The sequence below is a fragment of the Dermacentor albipictus genome, chromosome 3, assembly GCF_038994185.2.
Source record: "Dermacentor albipictus isolate Rhodes 1998 colony chromosome 3, USDA_Dalb.pri_finalv2, whole genome shotgun sequence".
NCBI classification, from domain to species: Eukaryota; Metazoa; Arthropoda; class Arachnida; order Ixodida; family Ixodidae; genus Dermacentor; species Dermacentor albipictus.
In genome coordinates, this window is record NC_091823.1 from 54311654 (window position 1) to 54323754 (window position 12101).

General features: G+C 40.7%; 2 protein-coding genes across 3 annotated transcripts; one reads left to right on the forward strand and one right to left on the reverse strand.

Moving 5' to 3' along the window:
• Nucleotides 1–617: 617 nt before the first annotated feature.
• LOC135905199 (uncharacterized) lies at nucleotides 618–6199 on the reverse strand. The gene is made up of 4 exons (XM_070535480.1): nucleotides 5018–6199; nucleotides 4303–4420; nucleotides 3496–3861; nucleotides 618–2502 (listed from the first exon to the last, which is right to left on the reverse strand). Exons 1-4 carry the CDS (start codon nucleotides 6083–6085, stop codon nucleotides 2318–2320), a joined length of 1737 nt encoding a protein of 578 aa, XP_070391581.1. The 5' UTR covers nucleotides 6086–6199; the 3' UTR covers nucleotides 618–2317.
• Nucleotides 6200–6477: 278 nt separating this feature from the next.
• LOC135899112 (BEN domain-containing protein 5-like) lies at nucleotides 6478–10267 on the forward strand. Of its 2 annotated transcripts, none has more exons than XM_070536608.1 (12): nucleotides 6478–6748; nucleotides 6812–6915; nucleotides 7039–7152; nucleotides 7248–7434; nucleotides 7559–7645; nucleotides 8660–8731; nucleotides 8803–8838; nucleotides 8901–8933; nucleotides 9004–9036; nucleotides 9114–9145; nucleotides 9757–9976; nucleotides 10061–10267. In XM_070536608.1, exons 1-12 carry the CDS (start codon nucleotides 6547–6549, stop codon nucleotides 10189–10191), a joined length of 1251 nt encoding a protein of 416 aa, XP_070392709.1. In that variant the 5' UTR covers nucleotides 6478–6546; the 3' UTR covers nucleotides 10192–10267. The 2 variants fall into 2 exon arrangements, with proteins under 2 accessions (XP_070392709.1, XP_070392710.1); XM_070536609.1 differs by having other exon boundaries at nucleotides 7039–7143.
• The last annotated feature ends 1834 nt before the right edge of the window (nucleotides 10268–12101 follow it).

Consider the following 12101-nt stretch of genomic DNA (forward strand, 5'->3'; position numbering starts at 1 on the left):
TATATGCATCTAGATGGAACTGACACATGCGCCATGAAAGGTGCCATTATATGATCTTAGCATATTCAAATTTAGAAAAAGTGCATATTATTTTATTTTGAAACATAAACTGTGCATTCAAGAATGCGACTTAAGTTGGAGCCCGTGCTCGACTTTGACGCCTGGCATGAACGTGCCCAGGACGGTCATTGCGTTTCCTCCGGTGCATTCACGACAGGCATAATTTAAATCAAGTCAAACATGGGCTGCAACTTAAGTCGCGTTCTTGAATAGAGGGGCAAGAGTGTGCAAGGTGATGTATCTAATATTTGCAGATGAACCCGCATTGTCAAGGCTTATTGTTTTTCTTCTGCGGGAGCAAGCAAAATAGTAGTACAGGGGGCACAAATATTTTTTCAGTATAATCAAAGGCTAGGTATCTGTCAAATTTCAGAAAGGGCCAGCCCTGTGTCAAGACACACCTATATGTCTGTCCTTGTATGTGTGCCAACATATCTTTGGTTAGTATGATAATTACAATCTATATTTACAATTCATAAATTGATTCAGTGATTTGCCAAAAATGTTTTATTAGATAGTTTTGTGAGGTTTATATGGAAGCTGTCTACACATTGAGATTGGATGCTTCAGGCTCTTTATTTCATGTTTGTAAGGAAAAAAAGCATGTGATGTGTTAAGATGAACAGCTCGAAATTTTTATTTATGTGACTACATTTATCCAAAGGCACATGGGCAGGGGTTACATGATTAAATCCATACAAAAATATACAATGTAAAAGAGACTGTACCTAAATACTGTTTATACATAAGGAACAGATTACCAACACACTGCTTGTTCAATGCAAACATAATATATCAAACAATAAACACTGACAAAAAAAGGAACATGGAAGCAAAGAAAATGTTCAAGAAATGTTTTAGATGGTGTTCTACCACAAATATTCATGTCACTGGTTGCAGTACCAGGTTTCTGCATGCTTCAGGGAAAACGTTATCAGGGGCACAAACATCGCTTCAGGACCTTTGTTTTATTCGTTTATCCTACGTGAGAAAAAGAACTATCTTTAATAAGTACAGCACTGACATTACCATGAAATGCATGTGGGCAGCTTTAGATATGTCCACTTGTCAGAATCAGAATCATGTTTTATTGAGCTGCTAATATGGGTAATAAAATTGAAGATATAGAAGGAGTTCCTTGAGCATAAGGCTGTAGAGGGACATCCTCTCAGGTAGTAGACAAAACAAATTATATTATTACACGGCCAGGACAGGAACAAAAAGCAAAAGAAACAATAATACATGAAATACCAATGCAAATACCGCCGTGAATACACAAACAATACAAAATAATGCCAACAAAGCAAACATGATCATGCAAAATAAAGTACTCTCTTGTACAAGGGATGAAAAGATGTATAAACAATAACAGAGAATGCAAGTTCTAGGAAGACATAATATAGCACAACCAGGAATCCTGTATTTCCACACAAGATTCAGTCGAAGAGATAGTCTAGAAAAGAGTACAGTGACCTTTGAAATGGTCCTGACAATAAGACATTCTTTTACATGCAAGTAACAAAGCGGTTCTGAATAGCTTTCAGGGAACAAGTTTATTAGTTTTCACGTTCCATGCCGTAGTGGCATACTCAAGGTAAGAGTCAAAACATATAAATTGCAATTCATTTCCTAAGCATGCAGCATGGTTTTAAGGTCACTGATTTTACAATCTTGTTCTAGGTTAATTCTAATGATAGAATTTTATTTCACATTTATGGTCAGCGAAATATTCATGTTGTAGGAAGTAACCACACCAATAATTATTCAGTTTTCTGTGTTGAGACCTCATAAGCCACAGTAACATGCCTGAAATAAAGTTGCAAAGCGAAATCTCTTCCGCATGCCACCTGGTAACTGCATCTGGCAAACAGCCTGGCAACAAAGTAGTATCGTCTCCCATCATGCTCTATGCACAAACATCCCGATTGGTAATGTCAACAGAGCTCGGGGGACATCACGGGAAGCCCAAGAGCCACAGAACTCGTCAAGTTGATGACATCAATGTCGAAAGATGCTACAATGTGAAGTTGCCCGCCGCATGGTCTTTAGCGTTGTACTATAAGGATGTTTTCGGAAACTTTTATTAGTAACATTCAAAGATACCAGAGGAAGTAACACTCATTTGTTATTAACATTCAATTTATCCAGAGGAACTGAACAACACAAACAGTGTGAGTTTTAAATGGGATGTTGTAGCTAGTTTAAACTTTGCTGAATACTAATTTCCTGAAAACCGTGACATTAAATGTTCTAAGCATCACCTCCGCCGACCCGCGGTGGAGGTGAAGCAGGCATTAAGCACTCCCCATATGTGGGCCGATCCTGAGGATAGTGCAATGCCGGGCCGACCCGCGGCGGTGTAGTATGCCATTAAGGGGCCCACGTACACAGCTTCGCTGGTCATCCTTCTTCGCAGAGTGGAAGGGCACTTCCGATTTTGTTCTGTAACAATATGTATAAAGCTCATAGCAAGCATACTCACAGATTGTGCTTATATTTAAAGTTATTTAATAAAAAGCGGAATGTAAACAAAAGTTAAGTAAAAAATGTATTACTGGAAACGATTGACGAGATTGCAAAAAAACTGCATTCCATCACATTCAATCCAAATGCATGCAGCTGTTTTATTGTCAACCTCTATGACCTTCTCTGGCATGCACTTTTGAACGCTTGAAATGTGTGTTGTGCCAAAAGAGAGAGAGCTAACATAGCTCTTTGATACGAAGTAAATTCTCTTTCTGTCGCTGCAGCTCACTGAGACAATATGCTGTATCTTTGCATGCATATTGTTTGGCAGTCGTACAGCTGTGCAGTCAGTTCTGTCAGGCCTTTGGTATTGTTCACTGTGGAACACATGCCCAGAGATACGGACTCTGTCATGTTCCTCAACAGGGCCAGTGATCTGCTGAGGGACCTGTGCCTCGATTAATCTACGAAGAGACACACTGGCAAGCCTTGGCTTGCCTAAAAGGGCTAGCGATTCGTCCTTGCGCATATCCCAGCACACAAAATCTTTAACTTGGCGACTTGCAGTTGCCTTGTATGCACCAACTTTGTTGGCCATTAGGACTCTGCTCATCACCTGATGAGGCACGCCCTTTGCAGAAGTAATCAATTTTTTAATCTTTCCTATTCCTGCTTCAAAAACAAAGCAAGAGTGTGCCCAAAGTGGCCCTTGCATCGTAGCACTTTTTGCAAGATGTAGCAATAAATGCACATTTGATGTCATTTCTTTTTTGGAATAAAGGAATTGAACACCAACAACAAATTGCACAAGGCATTCTGTGCTCTGCCTTATGTCTTCAGCTGAGACAGTATCTGAAAGTAGGAGGTACACTGCTTTTACCAGCAGGCTGAAGTGCTTCATGTACTTGCCTGGCAACATTCCATCAACACACACAAGGCTGAAATATAAAAGCCACTGCTGCCACTCACTTGCCTTCCAAAACTTTCTCAGCTGAACAGATCTCGGCAGGCGTGTGATGCATTGTGGTGGCTTTATGGCACACAGCCTTTGATCGATTGTCCTAACACATTGAGGTGATCCAATGTAATACGGAGCCCCAACACCAGACAACCATAACTCCATAAACTGGCGTGTCACTCCAAGCAAAACGCAGTGCATGTAGTCAGGGGTGAAGCCCCACACAATGTCAAATCCCAACAAGTTTATCAGTGGGGATGGCCCCTTCACTCCCCGAACATTCACTCCACTTCTGTGAGCTTCAGCCATGTCCTCAATCATTCCTTCTTTAGTCCTGTCGGGCACAGCTGTGGCGCTGACAGGATACTTGACTGTTCCTGCCAAATAAATATAAAGGAAATAAATTAAGTACAAAACTAACTGGTAGGCAAATAAACCTTTGCTGCAATGAATAATACATATTCCAACTTGTATTAATATTCCTGAATACATGTGACACTCCCAACAGCCACGTCAGTGCATTCTGATGTGAAGTTCCCACTAAGCTTTCAAAAAGTTTGCGCAAGTAAAAAAAAAAAAAGAAAGGCCGCAGCCTTTCTTTTTTTTTTTACTTGTATTTACACTCACCTTTGGTATTTACACTGACTTTTACTTGAGGCAAAACTACTTCTCAAAAAGAATGCTCAAAACACAAATTTGTGTAGAGGAAATAAGCATGCAGAAACCAAATTACAGTGGCAAACTAGTGATGGTAAAACCCATAGTCAGATTAAAATGCAGTCAGCTAGATGTTTTTGTATAAAAGTGAGTTTGCTTACCTTCAATGCACTTGCCAGGGTGCAAACACCAGCCACACCCAAAGTATCCATTGTACTGGACCGTGTTCTGCATCAGAGCCCTGGCTGGGGCATCAGCCGTACCAGTGAAACAGTAGACCTGTAAAGACCGGAATAGGAAAATAAGGTCTTTGATGTAAAAATGAGAAGCTGTCATATGGTTTTCAAATGGTGCACTTTCAATTGCAATTGAGCCCAGTTGGGATAGAATTTCTCGGTCAAGATCGGCTCCTTTGCGCAAGCTGCGCGAGGGTGCCAACTGTGGTCCAGAATTTCTATCCGAATCGGGCTCAATAGCGATTGCAAGTGGCCGTGTGACACTGGTATATTACACTTGGCTCAAAAGCTTATGTGTTGACAATTGGTCTTTTGACAACAATAACATTATTCATTGGAATAACCTACCTAAAAAAAATTGCAATTCAATTTTGCGACTCACCTTAAAAATAAAAAGTTATTTTGTAGGTTGGTTAGTTTTTGACATGTTATACAGCAGTCAAAATCAGATTACACAAATGGCGCTTCCAAAAAGAAATAGAAAGCTAGTGCAACAATATGTATTTTTAATCCCATCGTCCTTACACTTTTTACATGTGTTTCTTCATTTTTTGGTTGTGGAATTGTGTGGAGGGATAGATGACGTGCCTTTACATTTTCTAGATGAAAGTTACAAAAACAAATAGAAGGAATTACTCACTTTTGAGTGAAAGGTCTCTCCGTCACACGTCCAGTTGATCCCAGCCTCGGCGAGAGAGTGCATTTGCTTGGAAAATGCCTCCAGCACCAATGTCATATCTGGATGGCACTGGCCGTACCACAGCATGGCAACTGTAACATTTTTGGACCGCAATCCTGGAGGCAACTCATTAACTATCGTCTGAACGGGCCATATTGAAAACTTTGATGAGTTGAAAACCGGACTTCCATCAGAGTTTATCGTCATGGTCAAGTCCATAGTACCGAGACCGAGATCCTTGCGTTGCTGCTGATACAAACTTCCGTCTGTAATGTCTGCCATGAAGGCGGCCTCTGAACGATGTGACAGTACATCTAAAGAGTTTTTCAGCGCCCTGGAATTTTTTTCAGATGATAGAATTGAAGCGATCTGCTGCCCCATGGGAAGACTGACAAAGAAACTTCCTTGCGCCGTAAGGGTGTCTCCTGTATACAGCTGTTTGCACTGCGCACATGTTGCTTTCATTTCTTTCCTTTTCTTGAGGTCTCCGTCACATTCGCCAAGAAGGCACACACATTCAGGACAGTAGAAATGAAAGACCATGCTTTCAGTCGAGATCCCCGCAAACTTCTTGAAAAGGAACTTTGTGTCTGGGAGATCGTTTCTTTTCAGTAAAAAACTGACTAGCTTCATCAAATGCGCTACTTGTGTCCACGATAAATCAAAGTTGACCGCAAAGTCCATGACTAGGGTCACGATGTCTTCTGCCGAGAAATCGGAGCTTAGACTAGGAAATGACTGGAAGCCGTTATCTTCACCTTCACGATTTTCATTTGCGTTCTGTGCATGGCGTTCCTCGTGGACGCTCTGCCCAAAATCTTCGCACTCGTCGACTTCCTCGTTTGACCAGTCGTTCACGGAAACTGTTGAATTCGCAGCGGGTTCGTCAGCAGCAGGAACACCGTCCGATATCACGCTTTGCACTTCGCTGGTGTTCGGCACGGGGCGAGACGCCCTGTACCGCGTTGATCTCGGCAGCTCGTTCCCTTGAAATAATGGCTCTAAATAGAGCTTGCGCCGCTTAGACATTACGGCGGAACAGGCTAAAATTCGCACTGCGATATAAACAGTTCGAACTAATTAAAAAAAAGAGACGAAGTGTGCGCTTGAGCTAGAATATTTGAGGCCACAACTTCCACACACGTGCATAGGCGCAAACGTCTTAAGATCTGGATTGCGTCGGCTATGAAGCAGCTATGAAACAAAAGCGACTAAACAGCATTATGTGTTTTTATTGAAAGACCGTTTTTATTTTGATACCCAGCAACAAATCTGCGTTAAAAATTTTCACTCACTTAGGCCACCTCTTTAATAATGTTATCACTGCATATTCAGTTTGTGCGCGTAAACAAATTCAGATCTCTTGGTCGGATGGCTGTGCATGGCTGAGCTGAGCCATCCACAATCCACACCGTTCTATAGTCGTCTCCAGTCGGTAGTGTGCAGCACGCATTTTAGCACGTTGTGTAGTACATGCGATTTGGTTCAACATGTATGCCCTAGTTCGGTTCCTGGATCACGACCATATGCATGACACTCGCCGGTATGTCGTTCGAGTTGATGACATCCGCGATTTTCATCCGGAACATGAGACAGATTTCGACAGCAAGACAGTGTATGTTGTACACTGGGAGGACGAAGTTGATAGCGACAACACTGGCGATTATCGGGCGCAGATACTTCGACTTGGAGGTAAGTGGAATCATGTCTGCCCTGATCGATGAGTTAGTCTAATATTCGCACGTACACTTTCAGCTACAGAGAAAGAAACTCGAGAAGCACCGAAAAGAATACCCATTCCTAAAATGATGATCGATGAGGACTTCGATGATGAAGAAGCGGTGCCTAAAAAGGCCACTGTAAGTGCACGTGTTCGATCGCAAGTCTTTTGTCCCGTCTTTATTTTCTTTTTCTTTTAACTGCTGATTTATGAAATAGATATTATCTAAGTGTTTGGCGCATGTGTATTCTAAAATTTGCAGGGAGCAAGAAACAAAAAAACTGTTGTCAACCGGACTGCAGCGAAGAAAGACCGCTACGAACACATACTGAAAACGCAAATGGATCAGGCTCTCCCGAAAATCTCGGTACAAACTGTGAGCATACTAGCAAATACTTGTTAACTCACTGTTTTCCCCCACTTTGAAGCTTCAGTGAAGCACCAAAAAAAAACATTTTTTTTTTTATGCAGCGGAAAAGACGGGTGAGTTCGTCTTCAAGCTCGGACGACTCCCTCATATCGAGGGCAGAATTAAAAGAAGAAAAGGAGAAAACTAAAATGTGGAAAGAAAGGTGCATGGAGCTGCGACAAGATAACATGTTCCTTCAAGAGCAAGTCAGATCGCAGCAGGTGCTGCTCAATTCAAAATTTTTGAGGTGTAAGTACAACGTATATAGTCTTCCTTGTTAATACATAAACTCAGAAAGTTCTTTATATGTTTATGTCAGTCTGTTCATTCCAATCATGTATGTCTGTTGAATATTTGTTAAACATTTTAACAGTTGATGACCTGCAGCACAGCAGACAGGCTGAAACCTCAGCTGTAGAAACTGCCGTAAAGAAAACAACAACGGCCAAGACCAACCTCGGTGAATATTGATTTTTCTTGCATATATATATATATATATATATATATATATATATATATATATATATATATATATACACACACACACACACACACACACACACACACACACACACGCTTACATATGGAGGGTTGTTTTTTTAGACTATACAGAATTGACAGTCACCTGAGGTAGCTCAATTGCAGTACTCCTTGAACTAGATTAACTGAAGCGGCAGACATTACTTGCATGAGAAATAAAAGAGCATAATACATTACTTAACAATAATAACTAATTAACTTTTAAAAATTACTTCAACACACAGCAATTTATAATTGTAGCCAGTAAGTTAGCAAAGCATATCCACTTGGAACAAATTGTAAGGATCACGCACATTTCAAGATGCGTGCCATGAAACTTGTGATAAGAATGCACTTTTGTTCCACTTTCTTAACAAAGGTCATTTTACGCAATGAAACAAAAGTAACTGAGGCGTCCATGTACTTTGTCATTTGTCACACTTTGGGAGTGAATATGTGGAAACTGACACCATTCTGAAAATTTGTTTCAAGGACATGTATCTTATGAACTACCAGCTTCAATTTGTAAATTTCAAAATGCGTCATAATAGCAATAAATTAGACAATTTGATTAGTAACTTTTTGTTAATAGGCTGATTGTTAATTGTCATTTCAATTGCTCATGCAAGAAATGTTCAGACGTTTTTACTAGTCCAGCTCAATCACTAGAATTATGTTACCTGCTACAAGTAATCTTCAGCAATTATTTATAGTAAAGAAAAGGCACCTGGTATGAATATCAAGGGAAAGGTTTATTCAAGTTTTCGGTGCCTTTTAATATTTTCTCGCAGTACTAGTGGCAAAAAGAAATAAGGCTTCTCTATCTTTTCAAGTTGCAAATTTGTATAAAAACTGTGTCTTGCAAATAGATCTTATTTGATTTTGCATGCTTACATTAAGTGGAATGTTGCATGTGAATGAAATTGAAAGAGGCTGCACCATTTTCTTAATACAGCCCTTGGAACTGAATCTCTCGCTGACAAAGATACAGAAATGGCCATGCAAAGTACGACACCCTTGGTACAGAGTAAGTTGAAAGATGTATGTGTTGCTATGGGCATGAGAGCTAAATTCTGGCATTTCCATACCTAATTACAGCGACTGACAGCCTGCACTCAAAAAGGCCCATGGAGGGTAAGGTTTCATTTGTGTTCCATTTCTTACGTGTAATAACAATATGAATTATTGACTTACAGCCTTCATAGAGGAACCAGCTTCAGCAATAACTGGTGAGTTACTGGCATGCTTATGTGCAGCATTTGTTGTAAACATGAACTTTCCCTCTTTCCGTATGCACAGCAAGTGGAGCTGGTGATGAACCATCTGTGACAGGTAGCCATGTTTGCATGTTTCAATTGTAGGAAAGTTCTAGCACTGCACCCTTCACAAATGTTGTAAATCTTTTTCAGGGGAGGACTTCGCATATTTGCGTGATGGCTCTGTAAGTATATATTTTTCATCTAATCTGGGAAGTTCTAGCACCCTATTATCAAAACAAGCAGGCTTACTCTACCAAACCTTCTTTACATCCAGCTTAACAGCACATATTTTGTCACAGTACTTGTTTAATCCCAATCAGAAGGTGTTCTTATTTATGTGGGCTATGCCTGCTCGCTAATGAAACAGGTATAGTAACGTCGTCAAAGCAGGTGCCTGCAGAACATCTCTAAGCTGCATCTATCACTTATCGGTGTGCAGCATCTTGGCATGCTGCCAATGAACATGGCACAAAACTGAGAAACAAGCTAAGAAAAGCTAACATAAATTTGTGAAATGTGCTGTAAAATAAATGTAGCTATACAGTACAGGTAATATGCTGGCTTGTAGAGAGTGCAGGCCGCTTGTATTGGAATACTTGCATCTATCATTTTTAGTAGCTAGACATATTATGAACACACCTTGGTGTAATGCACTTGCAACAAGCTTAAAGAGACCTAAATTCTAATTAGCACTAGTAACATTGTTACTAGTGCTAAGTTGCACTTTTTGCATAGTGTCTTCCAATAGCAGTAACATAGAAAGATGTTGCTTCACTCTTATTGATTTTTACAGTTTCATCTTCAGAGAGGCATTTGCCTGACCTCAATACAGGCGAAGAGAATTCTCAATCACAAGAAGCCCACATTAGTGGTCAAGGAAACCGCCCAGGCCATATGGTCACAGAAGGTTTTGGCGGCACGCAGCGTCAAGGGGGGCGTAGCTCCAAGGAAAAAGAACCTTGGTGAGCTTCCAAAGCCTGCGTTGACACCCGAAAAAGTCAACATTGTTGAAGGTTTGTCTGCTGTGTATATCTCATATAAATTGATATGGCTGTTATGAAACACGCATGTAACAATTGTTACTTGTTATTTTGCAGCAACCCTGTCCCACTGGTCACGGGTAAACAACATAGACGCATCAGCAGCAGCTGCAAACTTGACTAATATACTCTCGGAAAAAATTCAAGATTGCATCAAAGCAGAAAAACGAAGAGGAATGTTTCTTTGAATTGACGACCATGCTACATGAGAACCGACACCCTAGTCACTCAACTGTGATAATAAAGTTATTGATTCTACGTGGAGTCTTCTAGAGTGTTTGAAGTGCTAGGATGACCATTATTCGCAAGTTCAAGATCATTTGAGCTAGCTGGAGTAGATGGACATTCTGGCACAGAGGGGGGCTGGTTCTGGGACTACGACCAGCTGGCAACTGGTCCCAGATCCCAACTGGTCCCAGGTGCCAACTGGTCCCAGATGCCAACTGGTCCCAGGTCGCAACTGGTCCCAGTTACTGACTGGGAATGTGTTCCTTAAACCAGTTGAACTGGAACCAGTTGCACGCCAGTTAAATACCAGTTAGAAATTTTCACCTGGGAGAGCCCTTACGCACAATGGTTTGGAAGCTGGCACACCATGTGCACTGCAGCATTGCAGCTTAAGCCTTCAACTGGAGGCAATGCTATGATTTAAGACTTTGAAGACACTGTATATATATCCAGCATATCTACACCACTGAGAAAAGTACCTGACAGTTTTGTTATTGAAAAGTAGATTGTTGCCAAGGAAAAGGGCTGTACTGAAAGGTAAGCAGGTGCACATTATATCACACTTCATGTCACAGCCTATACAAGGCTGATAGTATTTGCCAAATAAATAAATTTAAAAAATATAATGTAATAATAAATTGTTGTTATGCTGTTTTATGGATAGGCCTATTTTATAGACATGTTTTATGGCTAGACTACCTGTTCTCCATAAAGACATGGAGAACAGGTGGACCCTCCAAACTTGTTGCATGTTGATGACTGGCTGCTCATCAAAAGGTAAGAATGTGTACATGCCATCCGTTTTTATTCTCCACATTCCAAATTCCAGCCACCTTGCTTGTCTTTCCATTGGGATCAGGCTGCACGAAGTGTAAAAAGGTAAAAACAGAAAAAGCAAAATCTGATTGCCAAACAAAACATGCGTCCAAGTGTGTATGCTGCTCCCTAGACTTGGTATACCTGATCCCGTTATCTTGTGATGAGGTGTAACACGAGAGTGCAGAAGCACCACTATCCATTCACTTCGTCTTGACTGCCTTACTATTTGGCCAGTTACCATCACTCATGTGGATGTAACCCCATGCTCAATGACACACTTATGCTTTCCCATCATTGCAACAAATTAACGAGCGAAATAATTGAAACATTATGTATCAACAAATTACGAGACAAATGTATTAGCCAGGCTTAAATTGTGACCCTTGTGACCAAGAAATGCAATTATCAAGATGTGTGTCCTGAGTGAAATGAATTATTGTTAAGTTTCTATTTTTGTACATGTCTACCATTCTCTAACATTGTTTTGTTATCACGTGGCTTTGTGAATCTACTTTTGCACTTTATTTTTCTCGTTGTGTATACTGTTGCTTCAGGACATATATATATCTATGTATATATTAGCATTTTCCTTAAACAAATATTTTTCTTGTGTATACAGCGCCAAGTCTTTACTTTCTTCACCTCTCTTCTTTTGTCTGTGTTACATCGTGCTGCCAAGCAAGACATCGCTATAAATCTGCCCCCCCTTGCCCATCTTTCAGTTATTCTGCACTGTGTGTAATTCATTACTGACCTTTATATATTCCATGTATCTTGCAAATTGCTTCTGAACATTTTACGCAAGAAAAGCTTTAGGTCCGTGAATGAAACGTGAGCTCCACTTTCAGGGCCTCTATAAGTGATGCATGCTTCTTCCTAATCTGTGAGCCAGAGATGTATCCTAGGCAGCCTCTACAGGGGGCCCAAGTCAAAATTTGCAAAAGAGAAGGGGGACCTCACTGCACACTATGAGCGCTAAAATGCCAGCATTCTCAGGGGAAGCCTGGGCCCTCAGGACTCGGACTCTGCCGATGCTGCAAGCTCATTTCAT